Source organism: Motacilla alba, chromosome 5, assembly GCF_015832195.1.
Source record: "Motacilla alba alba isolate MOTALB_02 chromosome 5, Motacilla_alba_V1.0_pri, whole genome shotgun sequence".
In the NCBI taxonomy this organism is placed as follows: Eukaryota; Metazoa; Chordata; class Aves; order Passeriformes; family Motacillidae; genus Motacilla; species Motacilla alba.
In genome coordinates this window covers 36,594,023-36,616,428 of record NC_052020.1, presented here as the reverse complement: position 1 = coordinate 36,616,428, position 22,406 = coordinate 36,594,023, and the positions used below count along the sequence as shown (strand labels likewise).

The 22,406-nt window shown below is 36.8% G+C and overlaps 1 protein-coding gene and 1 long non-coding RNA gene across 10 annotated transcripts in view; one reads left to right on the top strand and one right to left on the bottom strand.

Annotated features, from left to right (window-relative positions):
- LOC119701092 overlaps positions 1 to 18,029 on the top strand; it is a 64,231-nt gene extending 46,202 nt beyond the window's left edge. The window contains exon 4 of the long non-coding RNA XR_005256997.1: positions 16,278 to 18,029. This is a non-coding gene — a long non-coding RNA (uncharacterized LOC119701092). The remainder of the gene's footprint in view (positions 1 to 16,277) is intronic.
- The window catches only part of NPAS3 (neuronal PAS domain protein 3), a 599,161-nt gene that overhangs the window by 29,440 nt on the left and 547,315 nt on the right, over positions 1 to 22,406 (bottom strand). For all 9 annotated transcript variants that reach the window (XM_038137151.1, XM_038137149.1, XM_038137153.1 and 6 more), the window contains one exon: positions 971 to 1,164. In XM_038137151.1, the coding sequence (XP_037993079.1) occupies positions 971 to 1,164 (194 nt within the window). The remainder of the gene's footprint in view (positions 1 to 970; positions 1,165 to 22,406) is intronic.

Genomic DNA, 22,406 nt, shown 5'->3' with positions numbered 1-22,406 from the left:
TTAATGGTCTTGATCAGCCCCTCTGCTTCCCAGGTCTTCCCCCACCCCACCCCCGGCCCAGACTCCCATGGCAGCCCCTGTCAGTGGCCAGCTCCCCTCAGCCCTGCCTGGCTATTGGCTCTCCTGCCCTGACCCCAGCCCACTCCACTGCCTGTCCACTGGAGATGCCCAATGCCAGGGACTGGAGCTGCCCCTGTGCTCCCCAGCTCCCCTCTGGGGTGGTGGGATGGGCTCGGGCTGCCATGTCCTGCCCTCACAGGTCGCCATGCAGAGCCCCTGGTGCCACAGGCACCCAGCCCCAGGGAGCAGGAGCTGAATTTAAATCCTCTCTTTCACCTTCCCAGATCACTCATCACTATCACACAGAGCATAGCCTCCCCCAACCAACTCTTCATCACCTGTTCCCATTTCACTGCTTTCTTCCCCAGTATGCCCTTAACCAATTTTATTCTACAGTTTTCCCACCTCTAACTGCAACAGATCCCACCTCTCTAGCCTACTATCTAGGCCATCTGTGCTTCTGTTCCATTAAACACTGAGCATGATAGCTGTAATCTGCAAATTAGTTCAAAAATGGAAAACTTTAAAACTTCAGACCGAAAAACTTGTGGAGGGGAGGATGGAGGAGCATAAGGACAGGCATACAGGTCACACCAACGTCTGTCTAGTCCCAAATCTTGCCTGTGAGAGGGATGGTGAAAGATTGTAAAAAGCAAAGTGTAGAGGAATATTTCCTGGTGTATCTTCCCTTATTCCAGAAGACATCCTGCAAATTGCAGTTTTAAATTTACCTTTATCTTCTAAGAATGTAATGAAAATGAAGGTAGCAATGATGAGAGAGAATTCAGTGCTCTCCTACAACTCCAGGATGATATAAGAAAAGTCAAAAATTTCAAAACTTCTTGCCAAGCCCATGGAACAAAGAATACACACAACTAGAACAAAGAAGTAAAGGATCTAAAGGCCATACCTATTTTCACAGTAAATGATATTGAGGTCCATATTGACACGAGTGACAAACATGTGGCAGTCAATCCTGACTTCATTAATTGTAGGAGGTGGCAAAGCATGAGCAACAACAACAAGTCCCATGATTTGGCTGGGAACTGTCCGCCCGTGGGACAGCGATACTCTCAGACGTAACCGGCCTGTTATATGAATCACCTGGAAAACAGAAACAATAAAAAATACCAGTGAATTCTGAGTGCAACTCTGACATCAGTTTCTTTTAAAGGATAGCTTTACTGCTCCCTACAGATCACTTAGCACTGCCTAAAATTGTACCAAGTAACTGCCAGTATCATTGTTAAGCTTATTAATATTGGCTGTCAACATGCCCTATATGTCCTCATGGCAAAAGGAACATAACAGGCAAATGCTTCACATTCATCAAATAAAAACCTAAGAACTGCTGTGGTGTTGATTTTTGCCGTGGTGTTTGTTACACAAAGAAAGAAGACAACAACAGCAAAGTAGAAATTCAACAAAAAAGAGAGTGGGATAAATGAAATAATGAAGCTGGAAATTAATAAAGTAACCATTTTATAATATTTGGAAATTGAATATGACACAAGAAAGACCAGCAGTTTTGAAACATAATGGATTTCATTGAGTTGATAGCCACCTACACCATGGAAACACTGTTCACTGCCTTGAATTTCTTTGTGGTTGGCAAATTGAGAAGCAACAGCCCACAGGTGACCTGTGAGCTCAGGTGCAGGATGTTCTTTCTGCATCCACAGTAAAACACTTAAAGAGTTGGTAGACATGTAATGCCTAGTGCACTAGGCATGTACGGAGAGCTCTGGGGGTGGTGGTTTTCTTCCATATGCACAAGATAATACCAGAAGATGCTCAGATCCAATAGCATCCACAAGAACTGCATCCCCCTTCTAAGAACACTGCCTGAAATAGAAAACTGAAACTCTGGGAAAAGAATTATTCACCACTTCCAGTTTCACTCCTTCAGGAGTTCTGTGTATAAATAAAGGGGTTGTTTTATCCAGGTTGTTTTATATTGGAATGAAAATGCAAACTGCAGTTCCTGTACTCATGGATAAGAGAGGCACAGGAATTGGCAGTTGGCTGCCACAGATTTTCATCCTCAGAATGTGGTACAACATCAACATCAAGAGAACACTTCGAGGAGATGAGGGCCCCCTTTTCAGTCATCCCAGATTCCCTCCCAGAGGTCAATAGAGAAGTTGGTTGATTCCTGGGTCACAGGAGGTGGTGACAAAAACGCGATAATTATTGCACTGATACTCATCTCACAAAGATAGAAGACAAGCTCTTTACTTCTGATCTGAGATTGATAATAGAAAGCGAGAGAGAAGAAAATTTGTCATTTTTAAGACTGCAAATCACAAAGTGCATCCAAAATCAAATCCAATTCATGCTAGTAAATCTGTGATGTAAGACTTGAAATTTGTTTCTTTTTTTTTGACCTAATCATTGAAACATCTCTTCTCACCACTATTTCACATTTTGAGCCTAGCCAGTGTGGTGAATCTGAATGAGGAAAGTGATTAGCTGCTGTGTATGGCCACTTCAGTTACAGGTTTCTGACCACCCATGTTGAAAGTAACTATTGCCTAAACTTACATTTAATGCACCTTTCAAGGGCAAACTATTCTATGAATATTTGAAAAAGTTCCTAAAGGCAAAGATGCAAAACCAGCATTTCAAACCCACTTTAATTATTTCTTTTTCTTAAAACCTCATTAACTAATGAAGAAATAGCTAAAAGAAATAGGATTAACTTCACAGGAGGGGCAGTAATAGTATATTTTGCTCCTTCGAGCTAGGCTTGCATATACATCTGCTTTTTATCATTATCTGTCTCTTTATCATGCAGTTTCAGCTCACTGCAAAACTCAAATCTGTAAATGCTTGGGAAAATGCTGATGGATAACTGGTAAAAATGTGAAAATTTATCTTATCCTGAATGTGCTACGCCAAAGTATCCTTTTTCTGTTGTTTTTTCATAAGAGTCCTAATGCCAATATGTTTGAAGTTGGTATGAACACTTCAGGGAATTTTTAAGCTATACCATATATATGTATATCTTCTTTGTATTTTTTCTAAACCTTCATGTCATTTGCAGCTAAATATCAAAATTATTTGGTTTTGAACAACTGTTTATTTAGGCAGTACCTCACTTTTTTTCTGATTCTTCATCTGAAATACACTTCAGATGTAGTATTGCCCAAGAGACAGTTCCAAACCTGCTAGGACCACCATATATTAACATTGTTGAATTTCAAGAGAATTTGCTTCCAGATTCAAATTATTTAGTGTGTTCCTAATTCCACCATGGACCAAAACATGTTCAGAATTCCCATACAAAGTAAAATTTTAGGGGTCAGCACTCAATTTCATTCTGATTCTGTACACTGGGAAACGTACAGCAAACTACCCATCAGTTCCAGTGCCTGTGTGCCTCTAAAGGATCTGTATTTCCATGCCTGAAATCCCTTTCTATGACAACATTAGTCAAATGCACCAAGTGGGAAAATCTAATTGGTAGTAAAAAACAATTCTAACTGTCATGACCTTGTCTATACTGTGAGTATTGCCACTTTTAACACTGTTCATTTGAAATGGGATTAGGGGTGATAGGAATTATAGGGTCAATTATCTCCCGTAGCTAAAATTAATCTCTTCATAATTCAATCCCATAGCACTAGTCTATCATATCCTAAAGCAGTATTATGACTTTAATGAAGCTAAATTGCAACAATAAACTGTTTCATGAAGGACAATACTTGGCTCCAGATGTAAATATATAATAAAAATTTGCTAGGAATTTACTGAAAATAAAAAGTAAATGCAGCTCTTCTGTGCAGTTTCCTTTATAAATGCTTCCTTCTGAAAAGTTAGTCCTAATCAATCTTTAATCTCTATCTTCTTTCTACTAATGCTGTATGAATAGACAGGCACATTTTGATGTCACAGCAAGAGAAGACAGTGATACCGTGTTCTGTCTATTACAAAAAGATGGGTGAATACTATACTCCTAATCACAGGATCATCAGAAACTTTGTATGTCAAGAGCTGCACAGATTTCCCCATCATTTCTTCATCTATCTCCTAAATTAAATTAATAACAAGACTCCTTCTTTATGTTGCTGGGAGGTGAACTGGGTTAACTGTCCAGAGATTTCTTTGCTTACAAACTGTTTATTAGTGGGTGTAACTATGATTTTATGATTCATACTATAGAAGCCCAGGGAAGTCTTATGGTTGAAATAAACCATGTGACCTGATCGAGACCAGAATTTTGCTTAGGCTTTTCTGATCTATATTATTGCTTGTAGTACAACCTTGGATAGGCAGGTGGGTGAAGAAAAAACACTTTGCAAAACCAAAACTTTTAACATTGAAAAATTAAAATAACACATATACTGTAAAGAAGTAATGCTGAAGCAAAACAAATACTGTAAAACTTTTCTGTACTGCTTAATTGCTTTGTTTAGAACAAAAAATCTAAATCAATTTTGCCTAACACTCCAATATTGAAAAATAATTATTTGGCTTTTATTTTTAGCTGATTAGAGAATGGATTTGCAAAATATTGTAAGTACATGTAAACACATGAGTTTATGAGTGTGGGAGTGTTAACAAGCCACACTGGTTGGACAAATATATATTTCTTTTCCCTGCCATATGCTCTCTTTAGTCATCTGTTAGTGATATGCTCTTAGATGTGCTCTACTAATGTCTACTCATTATAAACAAGCACATCACAAAGACCTTGATAAAACCTTCCCTCTGTCAGTATTTAAGGAAAGTAAAGCGGAGCGATCGAAAAACACATCTGGAACCTGCTCATCATTCTTTAAAGCTAAATCTCACCTCTGAAGATGGAAATACTTCCTTTGTCAAAAGATATCTTTAAATATTACAACCATTTTTTTCACATACATGCGATGTCAGAGTAAGGACATGCATTACCAGAGGCTATAAAAACCTGCAAGCATAAAAAATCTGTGAATTTTACCTTTCAAATATCTCTGTGCGCTTCAAAACTTAAGCTTCAATTTGAAACAAATTTCTAAACTACTTCTTTTGTTCTCTGTGTAAATGTTTATGCCAATTTATTGTGTGTGTGAAACCACAGCACTGGCAGAAGCTGTCCCTCAAGCTCATTTAATGAGACATTAAATTTGAAGTCTTAAAATTATTGTGTAGAATAAATTTTTAAGAAAACAATCACATACAAAAACATCCAAATGTATTTAGTGTGTGCAGCTAGGTATTTAGCTATTTTATAAACAATTCACACACACATTTATTCCCCTTTCACAGAAACAACTGTTTCTGAAGGATATATATATATATGTATATATTTGTTTTGGTCTCTCAAAGATGTTATTGTATACTTCCAAAATCAACACCTAAATCTTTAAAACACAACCTATTTAAACTGATGAAATTGGCCAAAGAAATATGTCACAAACTCCACCCATATTCTCTCATTTTTCTTTCAAAGAGTTGTGTGCTCCTTCACTCACTGATACACATCCATGCATCTCAAAACCTGTCTGTGACACTAGTGAGACAAATGTTTTAACACTCTGCATGGTAATGAGTTCCTTCATGGTTTCAGGTGATTTCTAAAGTAAGAGTGAGTATTTAGAAGCAGAATTTCCTCTGGACTAAGAGGAAAACAGAGCCCAGTGTCACACTGGGAATTTATACAATGACATCTGAAAGTTCTTTTTCTGACATAAAAATACAACTATGTCTATCAACCTGAACTTCAGTATAGGTTTCTTTATTTACCACACTTCTCTTCTTTCCTGCCCATGTCACACTGCAATTACTGCAACATTCCTACTTGCTCATGTTTTCTCATGGTCAGAAATTGTTTGTTTCTGTGGATCCACAGCCCCATCCTCATTGAGATCAAAGACCGCTCTCCCAGTCTTCATGAAAGCTTTGGGAGAAGACATCATTGGGTTATACTTATCATTCAGCAGTAGTTGGGAACTGAGAGGTCCAGTAAAGCTTTGTGTCTGCAGGTCCTGTAATACTTCCTTATCCACTTCTCAGACTTACTGCATTTCTACAACCACTACAGTATTACTAAGAGGAGATCCCATGGAGCATGACATTTTGGTGTTGAAAAGGAATGAGCCACTACATATGTTGGATCATCCTACATGTGCAGCAAGTGTGAGATGTCCCAAATGCATCCAACTTGCTGTGCACAGGCCAATCATGTCTCTATTGTGTACACTTAGCTTAACACACAGAGGACACATTGGGTTTGCCATGTGCACTTTACATGATGGGTTTCATCCATTGTGCAAAGTAAAGTTTGTAAATGTATGTGCCTGTTGAATCAATGCTATGTTTGCTATGCTATCTCTTTTAATCTATGAAATAACCAATCTATGAAATAACCAATGACTTATAAACCAGACATCAATGCATCAGCCATCTCCAACCTCATAAGCATCATCTATCTTTTCTCTTGGACAACATAACCAAATAACCTGTCTACTTACAGTAATTGTTCTCAACATTTATTTAATTCAAAAATTTGTTACTTCAGTTTTAGCCTCAAAAAAGTGCTTGTATGCTGAAAACCCTGTATATCTGGGGTCTTTTTTTGACTACAGTAATCCATTTAATGAAGAACATTGTGTCTACACATCAACCTTGTCCTATTATATCAAGTCTGCACCAAAACAAAGAAAAGCAGTACTTAGTGCAGCTGTCACTGCTACATTCAGAACCATGGTGGATGAAAATAAGACAAGGCAATAGTCTATGACTCCTGAGAAACAGCTTTGCAGTCAGTCTTTGAGTTAGTCAATGAATGGCATGTGAAACCACTGTTCAGAGCTTTGGTCTTGAGCACCCATTCAAAGAATACGAGTTGGATTTCAAGGAGGGGGAATATTATTCCTAACACATACATAGTTTCAAGGTCAATAGCCTCTTTTCCATCTACAAGTACATTTTAAATCCCTTCAAATACACCTGCAAAAGACAGTCTGAAAATGGAAATTGTATTTACATTTAAACAGCATATTTGGTCTCAGGACATATTTTATTGCTAAAAAGTCAATACTAGTTTTTTGGAGACACTTTAGGCTTTTCCCATCTTTCCTCTGTTATCACTCTCTCAAATAATAAGATTCAAAAGCTATTCTGCTGCTTAAAATAGTCACAGGCAGAATTTAGGCTAATCCTAAGGGTATAGAAAAAAGTATCCTTATGAGACCTCAAACTTATTGGTGCTTAAAGACAAGCATCAAGTGAGAAACAACCCAGTGTGGTAGACTCAGTTCAAAGCACTTGCTCAATCCCTAAAATGACCTGAGTAGAATATTATTGATTGCATATAGGGAATGTTGAGATCAGCAGCAAGCACAATAGCCACAGTCACTCTCATTCAAGTACACTACAGGGAACAGATCTCTTCTGCAATAAAGTTACTGGTTCAAGCACACATGCAACAAACTGCTTGTTTCTCAACCCCAGGATGCAGAAGGTTTATCTCCCACTTACCTCTGTCTGGAAAATGAACTGAAGAGAAGGGAATGGGGACAGCTTTCTAACTCTCCAAAAAAGAGTCAAAGTAAAACAAAAACATGAGATTGCCCAAGTTACATTGGTTAGGCTAAGGCTATCTCAAGAATACTCCGTGAGAGTAATGGAGGACTGTTGTATGATAAATAACTCCTAAAGCTGCCATTCAAAAAAAACCAAAAAAAAACAAAAGAAAAGTTTTTCAAGAGTGCACAAATGTTTTTCAAGAGTTCTCAAATCTTAACAGACTGGGAAATGAACAGCAGATCAGAGGTTCTTCAAGTATTTATGGATCCTTTAGATAAACATTATTATATCCTAAATTTATGGCTTTTTCATTCTACTATATGACACATTTACATTTTTTAAATTTGGGATACTAGGTAAGCAGTTACTCTTCAGTTTAGCATAGTACAGCATTCTGTGCTGTATATGGGTACATACACGTATGTCTTTATTGCCATGATGGCTCCCATGTCAGAATTCTGAGGTCCAGTCTTGTACTGGTGTACATTGCAGTTGCATAATCAAGTCTGTCCTTTCAAAAGCACATTTGTATTATAAAATATGTTAATGATAGGACAACCTTTCCTATGTTGTGATTTTTCATTAATTGCAATGGATTAGCAAGCTGCTTCTTTTTAAACAAAAGATGCTGTAGAGCTGACACTCCTGAAATCTGCTTTATAATATAAACTCAAGAAATATTGTATTGTATTGAGTTTAATTATATTTTTTCAGTTCAGCACATTATAATTTTTCAGTTTTTTTGCTTTATGTCACTGTAAAGTTTTCCATTTTCATATTATGCCCCTAAAAACTCCAAACTTTCAGCTTTTAAACAGCGTCCTTTAAATATATGCACTATTATTAATTTAAATTATTATGTTTAATTTTAATACCTTTGAACCTTTAATAGATATCTTATTAACAACTCCATCAACAATCTGTATTGTCTTTTCATAATGCAAAACTTAAAAGCATTTGAAGATCAACATTAAAAAAATGGAAAAAAAAGAAACTAAATGAAATCAACACACAGCAACCTGAAAAAGTAGCCATAAAAACTGGGTTTATAACTGAATACTTTTTGAAGTAATTGGCACAAAGACTGTTCTAGTGCAGATTGCTGCAAGAGCGCTCTTGGCAAGAACATCATAAGCACTAGCAAAACTTTAATATGCTCAAACAGCCAAATACAAACTGACACCAGGAACCCATGTGTGGCAACAAACAGGAAAAAAATAGAGTATCTCAATTTAATACAAACCTACATACAAAGGGATCAATTTTTACAATTCGTGGTTTAGCATACAATACAGCTGTCCTCAGAGTGAATATAGAGTAGCTATACATAAGAAATTAGAATTATCAATTCGGGGGAATTTCTCAAGAGTCCTTTTGATATGTAATACAGCAAATATAATGACTTAGAAACCAGACATCAATGCATTAAATGAGATCAGGTTGAGATCTATTTAGAAAAGACAGGTTTAAGCTGGAAAAAGAATCTCTTTGATATGACCTCCAGAGCAGACCATTTGCAGAAGGATTCAAGATGAGCAGATTTACCCTTGCGTATCTGTTTGCTTCACAGCTGCTTTAAAATATAAACTCTAATTTTTAAAATATTGAGTTACTGCAGAATTAAGTCTATGTAGTAAAAAAGATTAAGAACCTGGGATTTTCTTGAACTTCTTGTAAATGTTATAATGGATTTTGTTGAACTCAGAGAAAAAAGAAACGTAGTTAATTTAGAACCGAGCTAACATAATTAACTTATTTATAAATGATTTCTTATAGAATCTGGCTACTGCTGGTCAAGTTAGGAACCTGAAATGTCTCAGAATTTTCAGTAGTCTGCATCCCTAATTTGTGGTCAATACTTATTTAACCCTGAAACTCAAAACATCAGTTCACTTTAACAGATTTGCCACTTCAAATCCCTTGGTGTTCAAATACGTTGCATTTTTTTTCTTCATGGGATGTTTGAAGTTCCCTTTAAAAATAATGCCTTGAGGATATTTTTTCCTTAATACTGTTTAAAAAAAGTTGAAAGCATTTAGCTATTGAAGTGTGCAGGGTTCCAGTAAAGGAATAGTTGTCCCTGCCCATGAGCAAACTCTCTTGAAATTCACTATTCCAGAATTCTGTTGCTTTTGCCAGCAGTGAAATTTAAACCTAAAAAAAGACTTTAGTTGCATTGGTTCCAATGCAGTTTATCAGAGTATTGGGAGATGGGGGAAAATGGCTGCATCATTCTGCGACAGAAAGGGTGAAAATGTTGTTTAAAAAAGTTAGTTTCAGCTCTCTATGTTAGGGCAAACAAATCTTGCTGCACTAAAGACAGCTAAAAATAAGTATACTTCAGATGTAGTTTCTTTATTTCTTTCTTTGCAGGGAGAAATAAAGAGATTCTTTTAGGGTTTTTTTTCCTACTGTTTTGTTTGATGTAGTTCTTAGCAGCCCAACAATTACCTTAGGTGATTCTCTGCAAGGACTTGATAAGTGAGAAAGGACTAGATAAAACAAAATATCTGATATTAATGTATTTTCCCACACGCAGAGAAAAAGATATAGAAAATGCTGTTGTCTGTAAAGACAGAAATGGATTCCCCAAGTCAACCTTGATTAAGACAGGAATGTTTATGTTCTGCTCAAGCTCTCCACCCGTGGTTGCAGCCCCAGAGCTCATTCTGAAGTTAATAAAAAAAATTACATTTACTCTTCCTACTTTTGTGGCTAAATGAGTAAAAAGATCTGAGTTTTGCACATAGTAAAGCAGGGGCACACAATGGAGAAGGCTGAGGACTATTATTTGAATGTCTTTAATGCTAAGGTTCCTCTGCTTATCCTAATGGTGTCTGGTGTATGCTCCCAGAGTGAAAAGCAATTGTTTTGTTTATTTTAATGCTTGTATGCTTTCCCCTTGCATGGCCCAGTTTTTTTCTGGCTGTATACAGCACACAAGGTCTACCCAAAGATCTTGGGCAACAGAATGTTTGGGCTTTCTTGCAGAATACCACAACTGTGACAAAAGCAAAAGTGGAGATAGGCAAAAAAGATTAATTTCTATAATTATTAATATGCTTTCACTTTCTTCACATCAATGACACTTATATGAATCTAAATGAAAAATTTTCAGTACAAAGGGGAAAATAGACAATCAGGAACATCAGATGATTTTACAGAAATTATGACTGCAAATATCAGAAAAGCTTCTGCAGGTGATTGGTAATGCTTCCACATCCAGATGACGAAAAGGAATGATCATAAGAGGGGAGGCAAAATTCTTCTGGTATGGCTGCCAAGATCTAAACTCAGTAGTTCTCTGACTGTTCTCAGTGTTAATTTGAACAGTTTTAAATACACATCACATGGTCCTGATAAAGAATGTAGCATTGAAACTGCAAACCTCAAGCCCCAAAGTTGCTTTACAGGGACTTGGACTTCAGGAGAAGGCTGGGGCACATCATGACAGCCCTTCCAGAGGAGCAGCCACAGGTACTGTCATTAGTAGACAAAGTCCATCCACACTAGGGATGAGATTTCTCTTTGAAGAAAGAACTTTTATCCACTTGGAGATGGATGGTCTTTGCAAAGCTCTGACCTTCTCCTTGACAGCTACAAATGGACCACTATCTATGATTTGGTTCTATAATCCACTTAATGCAGCAAGCTAGATTATAGATAGCAATTTATTTGTAAAAATCATAATAAACCACCATTGTTTTAAATGCTAAACATGGATAAATGAGGAGGAAAAACTGATGAGACAAGGTTCGTGTTCTTGAATCTGCACCAAAGAATTATGGCAGACTCTTGCTTTATCTGCATTGGAATCAATTTAGTAATTTTTAATTCACTGATTTTCTGTTGTTTGCTTAACATTTATTAATTGATTGTCATTCTCATGCAATTAATTCAAAAGTTGGCAAGTTTAACATGCAGAGATTAATTTTCTTTTACTAACCCACCACTCAGAACACTTTTTTTTTTTTTTTTTGGAAAAATGGTTTACCAAGAAATCACCTCTACATCAATTATATTTATAAATGAAATACAGTAGGGGTGTTGCATGCCATCTGTCAATCCACACTGAACCTTTCCTTATAATTGGCTAAGTTTTTTCTATGTAATTCAATAAAATACCCAGAAAAAAATAGGACAGCTCTGCTTCACACACTGCAGTCCTAACCAAAAGTCAGGTTGAACACCTAGGACTTCTCTCTGCAAGGCTGGGAATCTCTCATTTAAGACTATGAATCTTAGGTCACACAGAAATAAATGGAATGCCTACCCCATCATCCAGTGGTCACAGGATCTGCACCTTTATAACAACCTACAGGCTGCTCAGCTTCAAGTGTTTCTCATCTGGAATGAGAGCCATTCATTTGCCCTTCATGTCACACTCATTTATGATGGCTGAAATGTTTATTCAGGAGGGAGTAGAGATAATGAGCAAGGTTTCTTTGCTCTTAGTTACCAGGGGCTATTCACAAGATTTCAGACTCACTCACTGTGTTCCTCATTGCAACACAAACCAGCAGAGTGAAAGGAAAAATAGCATTCCCTACTCTCATTATTTTATTATGGTTTTCACCATACTTGGTGTTTAACTGAAATCCCCAGTTTCTTTGTCTTTTTTTTGCTCTGTGTGTCACTTAGACTGCTGCTGTAAAGTGGACAAATTGACAAAATAGACTTTTTTATAGAGAGAGGCAAGGAATATGTCTTAGACAACAAATATCTCTGTAGCCTATATAAGAGTAGAATGGACTCAAGCATTTTGAACTCAAAATGAGGATTTAATATCTCTCACAGACTGCACAAAGGTTCAGAAAAATATGCAGTTAGGTACGAGAAGACACACAGAATGAATTCAGCACGCAATGCAGACCATAAGATACATGAGCATGCAAGCTGTGATGCATGGAAGTGCTGCAGGGCTTGTAGGAACCCAACCCAGACATTTATTTATTTTTGCACAGAAAATGCGAGCTTTCTTCTCTCTCCTGTAATGTTGGTAAGAAAGCTCTATGGAAGAAAATTAATCTTTTCTGCATTGAACTGAAATCTGAAGTTAGCTCTTGATGTAACAACTGAGGGTAGGACACATATGCACATTCATCTCTAGTTTAATCTCATGTGCATCCTACTGGTTTAGGGGACCAGATCTATGGTCTATTTGTAAAATAAGACTTGAAATGATCTAAAAGATTGTGAAAAATGTACACAATATTTAACAAATCAAGGTCAGTGGGTTTCCCGTAGAAAACTAGTGTGAAAACCTTGGAACAGCATCTTTTAGATGGATTTTAAAACTTTCCTATGGAAATTTTTACCAAGTACATTAATTCTCAGTTAAAATCTATGTAATCCTTAATATCTTGTTAGCCCAGTAGAACTTTTCAGTAAAGAAAGGGAAATAAGCTAGAAACATACGTAAATTTTGAAGATTTTTGTATACATTGACCTGGTGAGTCATTTGTAGCTCACTGCACATCCATCTACACCCCTATGAAATTCAGTGGTGCCTAGTATTGCTTAGACCATGTAAAACAGCTCAAGATTTGGCTTATTATCCTGTTTCAGTCACTTCCATTATAATTTCTCTGCTTTCATCTGCTTACGTGGAGCACCTTCCTTAAATCTCAGGTGAAATCCCCAGGACACCTCATACAAACATGTACTTTGGATAATTGACTGTCTGGTTTAACGGCTAAATTTAAAGCAAGCCAGGGCTATGGCACTGTATATTTTGTTGGATACATTTTCTGGCTTTGTGGGGTATTCACTGCATGATTTGATAAAAACTGAGGCTAAATGAACTCTACAATTTGTATTCCTACAGGCACAAGTTTATTGGCTTGGGTTTTTTTTCCTTGGCTCTGTCTGTAAGGTTCATTACTTACAGTTACTGCAGAATCAATTTGAAATGGCCAAAATCAGTGATGGAATTTATAGCACAATAAACGTACTGCCATACAAGTGCTGCTACACATGAAAGGGCTTTGGAATATTTTCAGCAATCCTTCTACACAGCAGAGTGTTCTGTTTTTATCAATTTAACAGAATCACCACAGGTATATTCTAAGAGGTGTAATCCTGACAGCTACACAGCAGATTTTCTCTGAGGCAGATATTTTTACAGGAAAACAATATTATTGATAAAATCTTAGCATATCAGAACACAAAAAGGAAACTGCACACATCTTTTTCTTTCTCCATAACAGGCATTTCCAGTTCCATTTCACTCACACAAAAACCGCCCTGAACCAGAAAGAGTTTATGAAGGAAATATTTTCACTCTCCTTGAGATATATATTAATTAATTATCAGCACTGTGGCATGTGGAGAATGTGGAGGGCATTTGTAGCTAAAACATAAAGTATACCATCAGCAGTTCCCTGTTTCTAAAGTCTATAAAGATTTACATTTCTACTTACTACATTTTTCTTTCCAAGTGTCTCTATTATAGACATCTCATATTTTACATCATTTTAAAGCACAGAAAGTTTTAACTTTAGAATGATGCATTGTGCAAAAAAGACAGAAAAGACAGATGGCAGGCTGTCCTCCCCAAAACTCAATTTCATAATATGTATGTGATTGCTAATAGGCAGGCACTAAAAAACAATTTTCCTTGACGGAGAAGAGCTGATAAATTGTCAACATAAACTTTGTCTGTGGTTGCTCCAGTGATCTAAAGCTCTTCTGTGAGCTTTGTACCATCAAAGTCTGCATCTTCCAACCATATAAAAATTTATGAATGCATATGACTACAAAGTGACTGAAAACAACCCGTAATGCATGTTTGGGTATTGAGAATCAGCTCCTTGCTTCTTCAGGAAAAGCTGTGTCCAGTGCCCCATTCCTAACCCTGGACATATGACTGTGGGAGATCCAGATTGGACCCAGAGATGCCCTGTGAGCTGAGTGAAACAGGGCTCTGCATTTAGCTATGTCCTAAGCACAGTGCTACATTTAGTGCTGGACTGAATTAACCAACATAGTCTTTTAACAGTGCAAAGGGTCACAAGAACTGAAGGCCACTGATTATTAGGAAGAAGTTATTTCTGAGCACTTCAGTGAGGAGAAATGAATGAGAAATGAAAGAAAAATCTAATGAGATAACAATTTCCAAGAAGAGAAATATTTATCTAATACCTCAGACCATCCAAAATATGTCAAAAGTGAAAGGGACCACTGAGTTCACACAAAATAAAATGAGCATTTTGCTCTTGCACGAAAAATTCTTGGGGAAAATGTCCAAATTACTTGAGCACAGAATGAGGCTTGTTTACATTGGTAGTGCAGAGTTCATTTCAGATTTAAATATTTCACTGTAACTGGTATCTACTAATTTTGATTTTTAAAAGGCTTATCACTATTTAATATTTTCATGCCTCTAAGAATTCAGATCTTATTTCTGAGAATAACTGAGAAGCAGCAACGCAACAGCAGATGAGCTGTGAGTGTTATGTTATCAACATATTTGCCCGAAACAAAATGATATGATGATCCCACCACATATTTAATTGCAAAATTTCCTTGAGTTGGATTGTGAAAGGACTGAAACACTTTAAACAGGTTTTTCTTTCCACACAGAGGAGACTTGCACTGTTTGCAAGTAAGTGACCAACTCTGTAAAATGAAGCCATGGGAAGAATACATATTTCTTGAACTTCCTTTAGATGGGGGTAATACTGTCAGTTTTGAAGGCACCAGCCTTGCATCTTATTGTTTTAATTTTATGCAGTGTGTATTTCTCTGTAAATGTCCCCTAAAACAAGCACACAAACAAAAACTGTAGAAAAAGAATAGACGTCAAACTTGAGAAATATTTTCAAATATTAGGAGGATACACTCTTTTCCATGTATATTTGGATAGAGTCACTGATGTGCTACATCACTTGGTTTAGGATGGAAAAACATACAAAGACAGGAATTATAACTGAATATGTCTGTAAAATAAAGGGGCATGGCATTTCTGTGTTATCAGAAATAAAAGTGAAAAACCTTGTTTACCACTGATGAAACAGACTTTGTCTGAGTCCTTTCAACAGCAAGCTCTTCACACAGCAATAAGCACAAGAAGTTCAGAGAGAGTAAAATACTTATCCATAAAAACTGAAATAAATCTTGTAACCCTCCTCAGGGTAACCTCTTCAGAGCTCAGACCTCTTTATGAAATTTATATGAATTTTCAGTAGAGACTCCAATATGAAGTTTTTAAGAAAATTACCACTTCTTGTAATACACTTAGTGTTTTCATTTGTTTGCAGTATATTTTACAAATTTTAAGTAATGGAGAAAATTAAGATCATTGTGCTCTCCATGCTTATTCTCTGATACTGATAATTTTCCTTTAAGTAGGCACAAAATTCTTGGTTCCAAGGAGGAACAGAAAAAAATATAGCAGTAAAAATTAAAATTTCTTATTTCTTATTTCATACTGGTGCATTAAGGTATATAAGCTTTAGGGTCAGTATAAGCCTTGCTCAGCTTTCTTTAAAAGCATTGGGAGTAATAAAGACTTCCATTTTATCTTCAGTGAAATAATACTGCTGAAATATCACCTCATTTTTGATGTCAGCAGTGATTTCTTTTTACCTCCATGATGTCAAATGGGAATTATTATTATTAGAACGACAGCTTCCTAATGATGCTGTAAAAAGGAGGAACTGAAACTCTTTCCACTAAACATCTATATTCTGCTTTCTCCACAGGGTAAAGCAGATGGGCTCAACCACACACCATTCTTCAGGCAAATCAGGAGGCATGCTCAAACACTAAGAAACAGAAGCAGCTTAAACATCCAGAAACATGGGCAATAATGGCTTTCTTCATTATATAGTGGTGGATATGCACTCTGAAGAGTGGAGAAAAAGGACATTTACACTACAGCAATCCTCTCTGGGAAACATGGTCTGAAACACTCATGATCAATTTTCTGTTCTAGATGGTAAAACTGGCACATCAGTGTCCAGATCACTATCCTGGAGTCATTGCCCCAGGTGAAGTGAAGGAATGAAAGCCTCATGCGATGGCTCCTGTTCAACTATTGGCTTCATGTATGGAACACTGGGGGTGGACATATCTGAAATGCTCTGTGCCTTTTTTTCCTTCCATTTTGTCCGAAGAATAAGTACAGAAAAACGTTGATTCATATGACACCAAAATACATGAAAAAAGTAAATGATGGGCTTGAACCTAATGCAAACACCTAGTCATGCAGAAAGTGAATAGCAGATGCAAACTGGTGCTATCTGCATCAGCAAATGGGGTATTTTCATTTTCTAATAACTTTGATCAAACATGAAGAGCTACAGTGAATAATGATTCCCTACCAATTTTACATTTACTTATATCATCTATTGCTTCAAAGTAGTTAGTAAAGTCTTTAGGGTGTACACATCTATGGTGGCTATGAAAAAAAAATTAATCAAATTGGAAAAAGGCCAGGGGGTTTTGATATAAGAACAGCAAAGCTTGCAAGGACCCAAACCATCTGCCAGACGAGGAGGAGGATGCTGCCAGCCCTGGTCTTCTCCCACAGAAAGGTGGCGGGAACAGCACCCCCATGAAGCCCCCCTGGGCTAAATCCAAGGGGCAGGAAAATGTATTCTGCTGCTGGTACACTGCTTTGTTTTCTTTGCAAGGAAAAGAATTTTGGAGTAGCTCTTCTATAGTCAGTTGCAGGCCAGTTGAGAGCAGGAGTTCATATTTTTCTGTGTTTTTCTTTTTTATTTTTTTTTAACTTTGTTTGTTTGTTGTTTGTTTTGGTGGAAGTTGTGCTAAACTTCACACTATCTGGTCTGAGTACTTTCTTCTTTGGCATCTCATTTTGTGTATTCAGGGCAACCATCAAAACAAAGGAAGTACCAGCCTGAGAAAATGAAGTGTGATGCACTGGAACACAGAGATGATTTGACAATATTCATGCACTAGGAAGAAAGGCTGAGGATGAGGTACAGCATGTAATCACAGTTGGCTCTGACACAAACAGCCATTGTTATCTTTGGCAAGTTACTTGATATCTTGGTATGTTAGCACTTTCAAGACTCAGACGAGTGTTGCAAAAGTACATTCATTAATATAAATGACTTTATAAGCAACAGGAAAAAGCCAATAAAAAAATACTGCTTAGCACAGGCAAGAACTGCGCACAAAGGTGAAAGTTTGAAAAACATGGAAATCAATGTATGAGCCTATTGTCTTTTTTCAGCATACTTTTGGTAAAAGCTGTGAACTGCTGCAAGTGGTAGAGATAAAAAGGTTAATAGTGTCTGCATTTGGACATCGAAAACAATCTTTAAATTATGGAAAAAAGGTGGGCCAAAGCATCTACTGGCAGCAGTTATGAAACACTGAATTGAGGCAGAGATGCAAGCAGCAGCACCACTCTGCCCTAAAGCAAATCTTGGCTTTGTGTTCTTTTCTATGTTCCCGTGAAAGGCATTTTCCCAGTCATTAACAGTAAACAGTGGTAAACAACATTGGTGGATAACTTAAGAAAACACTGTGGACTGAAGACCTCTTTTTTCAGTAGCCATTCCTACCTGGGAGCACAATACTGTTCTCTCAATGTGCAATAAGAGGTATTTTCTGCTGAGATCTCATTGCTCTCATCCTACTCACTGAGTTTTGCTATTAACATCACAATGGGTCTCACACTGCACTACAAGTTCACATGTCTACATAAATAGTGCTGCTTATGAAAGTGTATCAAATATTTTCTGTCTCTATGACTCAGTAACACTTGGTTCTTGAAAGAACAACAGATTTAGTTTCAAACTGCTCTCTGTCCATTTTGAATATTTTATTCTGGATCAGACTAAAACTTGTTCTCACAGTTTTCTCTCAAAGTTATATTGGCCATACACTGACTTTTAAAAAAGGAGGCTTAAGAATTATGTTGCCTAAAAACCAGAATCAAAGGCAATTACTGCTAATTTGGTGATAATATTATCTTTTTATATCCCTTATACTTTGATAATAGAATTCATGAAAATAAAAAAGTCTCACAGAAAGCAATCTGTGCTTACTCAATTTTATATTTTCTTTCCTACCAGAACTCAGAATTTATTTCCCTTTTACTCAGTTTGGAGCAAACCATAACTCTGAACCCATCTAAACATTTAAGGTAATATTTGAGGAGAAACAGGTCCTGATAACAGTGTCAGGGATACTACAGCTGCAGTCATTGTGAGGCATGATCAAAGCTTGAATCTTTCTTGTACAGAAGATTGCTGTTAAATAGGCCTTTTACATAACACTAACTGGTTAATTTCAATAGTGCTACTATTGAATGCCTAACATATATTAATTTTTCCAGATGGCAGAACAGTGCTATAAATACCATTTAAAAGATGCTCAGCCCGGATTTTTTCTTTTTGAGAAGATGGAATCCATATCTACTGAACACATTAAAAAAGTTGACTAATGTATTTAGATGCTGAGGGTGAACCAAGCTTTTCCAGATAGCTGTCCTAATAGAATCTCACAGTTCTATATCAAGGCCCCAGAATGAAACCCAGTCTTAATCTGGTTGCAGACCATTATTTCTTGAACCATATCTTTATATCTACAAGTAGATACTTCATGAGATTCAGATTGGCCCATTAGTATTTTGTTCTTTTTCAAGTCATGCTGCATCTTTACTAGCTAAGAGACTTCCTTTTGACAAAAAGGTCATCGATTTACATGGGTGAATTCTCGATCAGTTCTTTTTCACTGACAAATTACCTTTAAGTCTTCCCAGTGCTGAAAAGTCTGGGGAATCCATGTGCTGACATTTAGAAAACTCTTCACACAATGCATGTTGGTTTCTTATTCCTTTTTCACTCAATTAAAGAGGTGTGGCAGTAACCATGTGATAAAGTACTAAATTCTGCAGTTTTCTTTCTTTCTACAGAGAAAGGATATCTTTCTGGGACAGAGTAAAATACTTGACAGAAAGGATTTCAAGGGAGAAAAATATTAGAAGAGGAGGCAAAAATTTAGGCTAAGCTTTTAAGTGGGATAAGTGAAGTCCCTCATTGGGAAGAGGGAATGAAATCTGTCTCTAACAGAGGCCGCATCCTAAAAGTGTACTAATCATGAGACTATTCCTTGCCTTCTCTTTCCTCCTCCATCCTATCCTCCTGTCCCCATGAAGTGGAAGGTGGTTTCTCCTGCAATGATATATTGGGTCCTTAAATTGATTTTGGAGTAGGGACATCTTGTTTCTGAATTCCAGGTGAATCTTTCACTTGGATGAGAAACAATAATTTCAGTTTTGGATTGAACTAAGAGAACAGTATCACAAGATGAGTCCAATGCAATTTTGTCTTTCTAACACAGCTTTTGACTCTCTTGCGCTCTTGGAATAATGAATCCAAATTCTGCCAAAGGCTGCACTTCAAGTTCTCAACTAAGGTTTGCAAATCTTGCCCAACTCCTCAAGTTCTTCTTAAAAAAACCCCAAAAAACGAATAAAGGAAGGAATAGTATGAAAAAGACTCACAGTAGAACCATGACAGGCATAAAGTTTCAACAAAAAAATTTAGATTTTCATCTTCAAAATTGTCATTCAAAGAATTCTAACTTTATGATTTTAAATACTGAATCTGAGAGTACAGTCTCAGAGAAGTTTTAATTTGAGTTGATGAGCTGGAAACAGCTGGCAACTACTGACTCTGATGCTGTTTGATGCTTTGACTACTACTTGATCCCCTTAGTTAAGCTTTGTTCAAGAGAGAAGTATCAGGTCATGAAAGTTTGAACAAAGAAACTTCTAGCACAATCTGATGGGCAAGTAAACATGACAAAACAATAGTGGGATACTGTAGAGGAGTAGAAAATGTATCACTGGACCTGAAAAAAATAATTTTGAATTAAAATTAGCTTTGACATATGATTGAGTAAGTCAGACAGTAGAGAAATTGAAGTTGGGAAAACTTTTAAGTGGACAGGACTGTCACCCTCAAAGGGAGGAAAATGAAAATAAAATCAATATTAAATGCAAAACCATATTTCAATGATGAAAAAAATAAATATTGAAAAAAAAGGGAGATGTGTCGTAATACGACACGAAAAGACGACACGGACACTGCTGCTCTCCAGGTGAACAAAAAGAGGGACCTTTATTTTCTGACTTCAACATTTATAGTTTTCCAAAAGTGACAGTGGATTGGAGGGTGACAGTGCCACCTCTCCAATGACACTGGACAGACCAAGAGTCCATCAATTCTCTCCTCCTCCATGAAAGAATGCAAAACATAGGTTGTTTACAGAACTGTGTGTGAGAAAGTTCGTTACAAGAATGCAAACATCAGAAGGCTTAGAAAAGTCTTAGAAAATCAGGGTGACAGAGATGAGTTACATTTTCAAGGGAGAACAAACAGTAAGTCTCACCAGCATGTGTCTCAGACAACAGCTGCAATGGTTATACATTCTGAATTTTGCAGTAAATGGAATTATAAGTTTTTTCTTTTTATTTGTTTTCCATGTGTTTTATCAGTTGACTAAATTTTATTTCACTGTTTTTAAAGATTTAATATTTATTAACTGAAAAATTAATAACTCTCTAGTACTGTATGTAAACTCTTTTCCTGGAAACCTCTGAGCCTAAGGCCATTAAGAATGGGAAATTCTAATTCAAGGAGAGTGCTAGGGAACAATGGAAGGAAAAAAAGAGAGGAAGGAATAATCATGTAATCACTTTTCCACTTACACTTTTAAGGTAATATAATTCATGGAAAAAGGCCATTACCTCCATCTTTACGTGTAATTCAGAAGTAGTTATATCAGTCCAGGAAGGCACTATAAACAGGTTCATCTCATGTCAGAATTGTCTAGAGCAGGGTTTCATTGAGGCATACATATGTCTAAATTTATCAGTCTGCTTTTTGTTACAACATTTCTTTTGACAGAAAATTAATTTTGACTAGCTCAATCTGAATGATTAATCAATTTCATTCTTGGACTGTTTTCACTTTTATGTGATTTTCCTAAGGCAGGGACCACTCATTCTAAAAATTGACTAAGCACCTTGTGGACCACCTCAATCATTTTCTGTCTGCAGGAAACACCATCAGTCCTCAAAGGCAAAATGATGATGTGGTTCTGAGCTCAGCAAGAGTTTGGATCAAGACACAACTACTTCACAAAGATGAAAGAATTTTGTCATTGCTGGAGGTTTGAATCCATGGGGAGCTGAAAACTTTGAGGAGCAAAAATCTGACTCATACCACAGGCAGTTCCTAGCACACTGCTCCTGATGAAAGGTTGTATGCTGATTCAGGGGGGTTACCCCTGAATCCCTTCATAGGAGCTCAAGGGAAGGTGTTAGCCAAGAGCCCTTGCATTTTACAGATGGGAAATTCAGTGCTCTGTTGTATTCTGAAGGTGTGAGACACTGGCTCCTTAGTCAGCTTGCTCCACCAGGATTTCCTGCAGGAAGTCTGCTGCCCATGATCCCCACTGGCACTGTATTTCCTAAGTAAATCCTGAAGTACTTCCAGGGATCTCTGATGCAGAACTTAGCCAGCTTTTCCCATGATCTGTGTTAATGTTATGCAACTGTTCTTCCCTGTTGATAATTTTTTATAGATGTACATCCATAAGGCTCATGAATATTTTTTAATTTTGGCCTTAAGTTTGTTCTAGTACTGGACTTTTAGAAATCAATTACTAGGATTCCTAAAAGTGACATTTACTACAGCGGTTGAGTTTTATTATGCTTATCTGATACACCAACTGACAAAAATGTTTAAACATGGCAGTTCTTAAAGCTCAGTTAAAAGAATATTCACTTGATCCAAATGTTCTAAAATAAATGTACTATTTTTCTGGGGCTTGCTGTGGCCATGGAT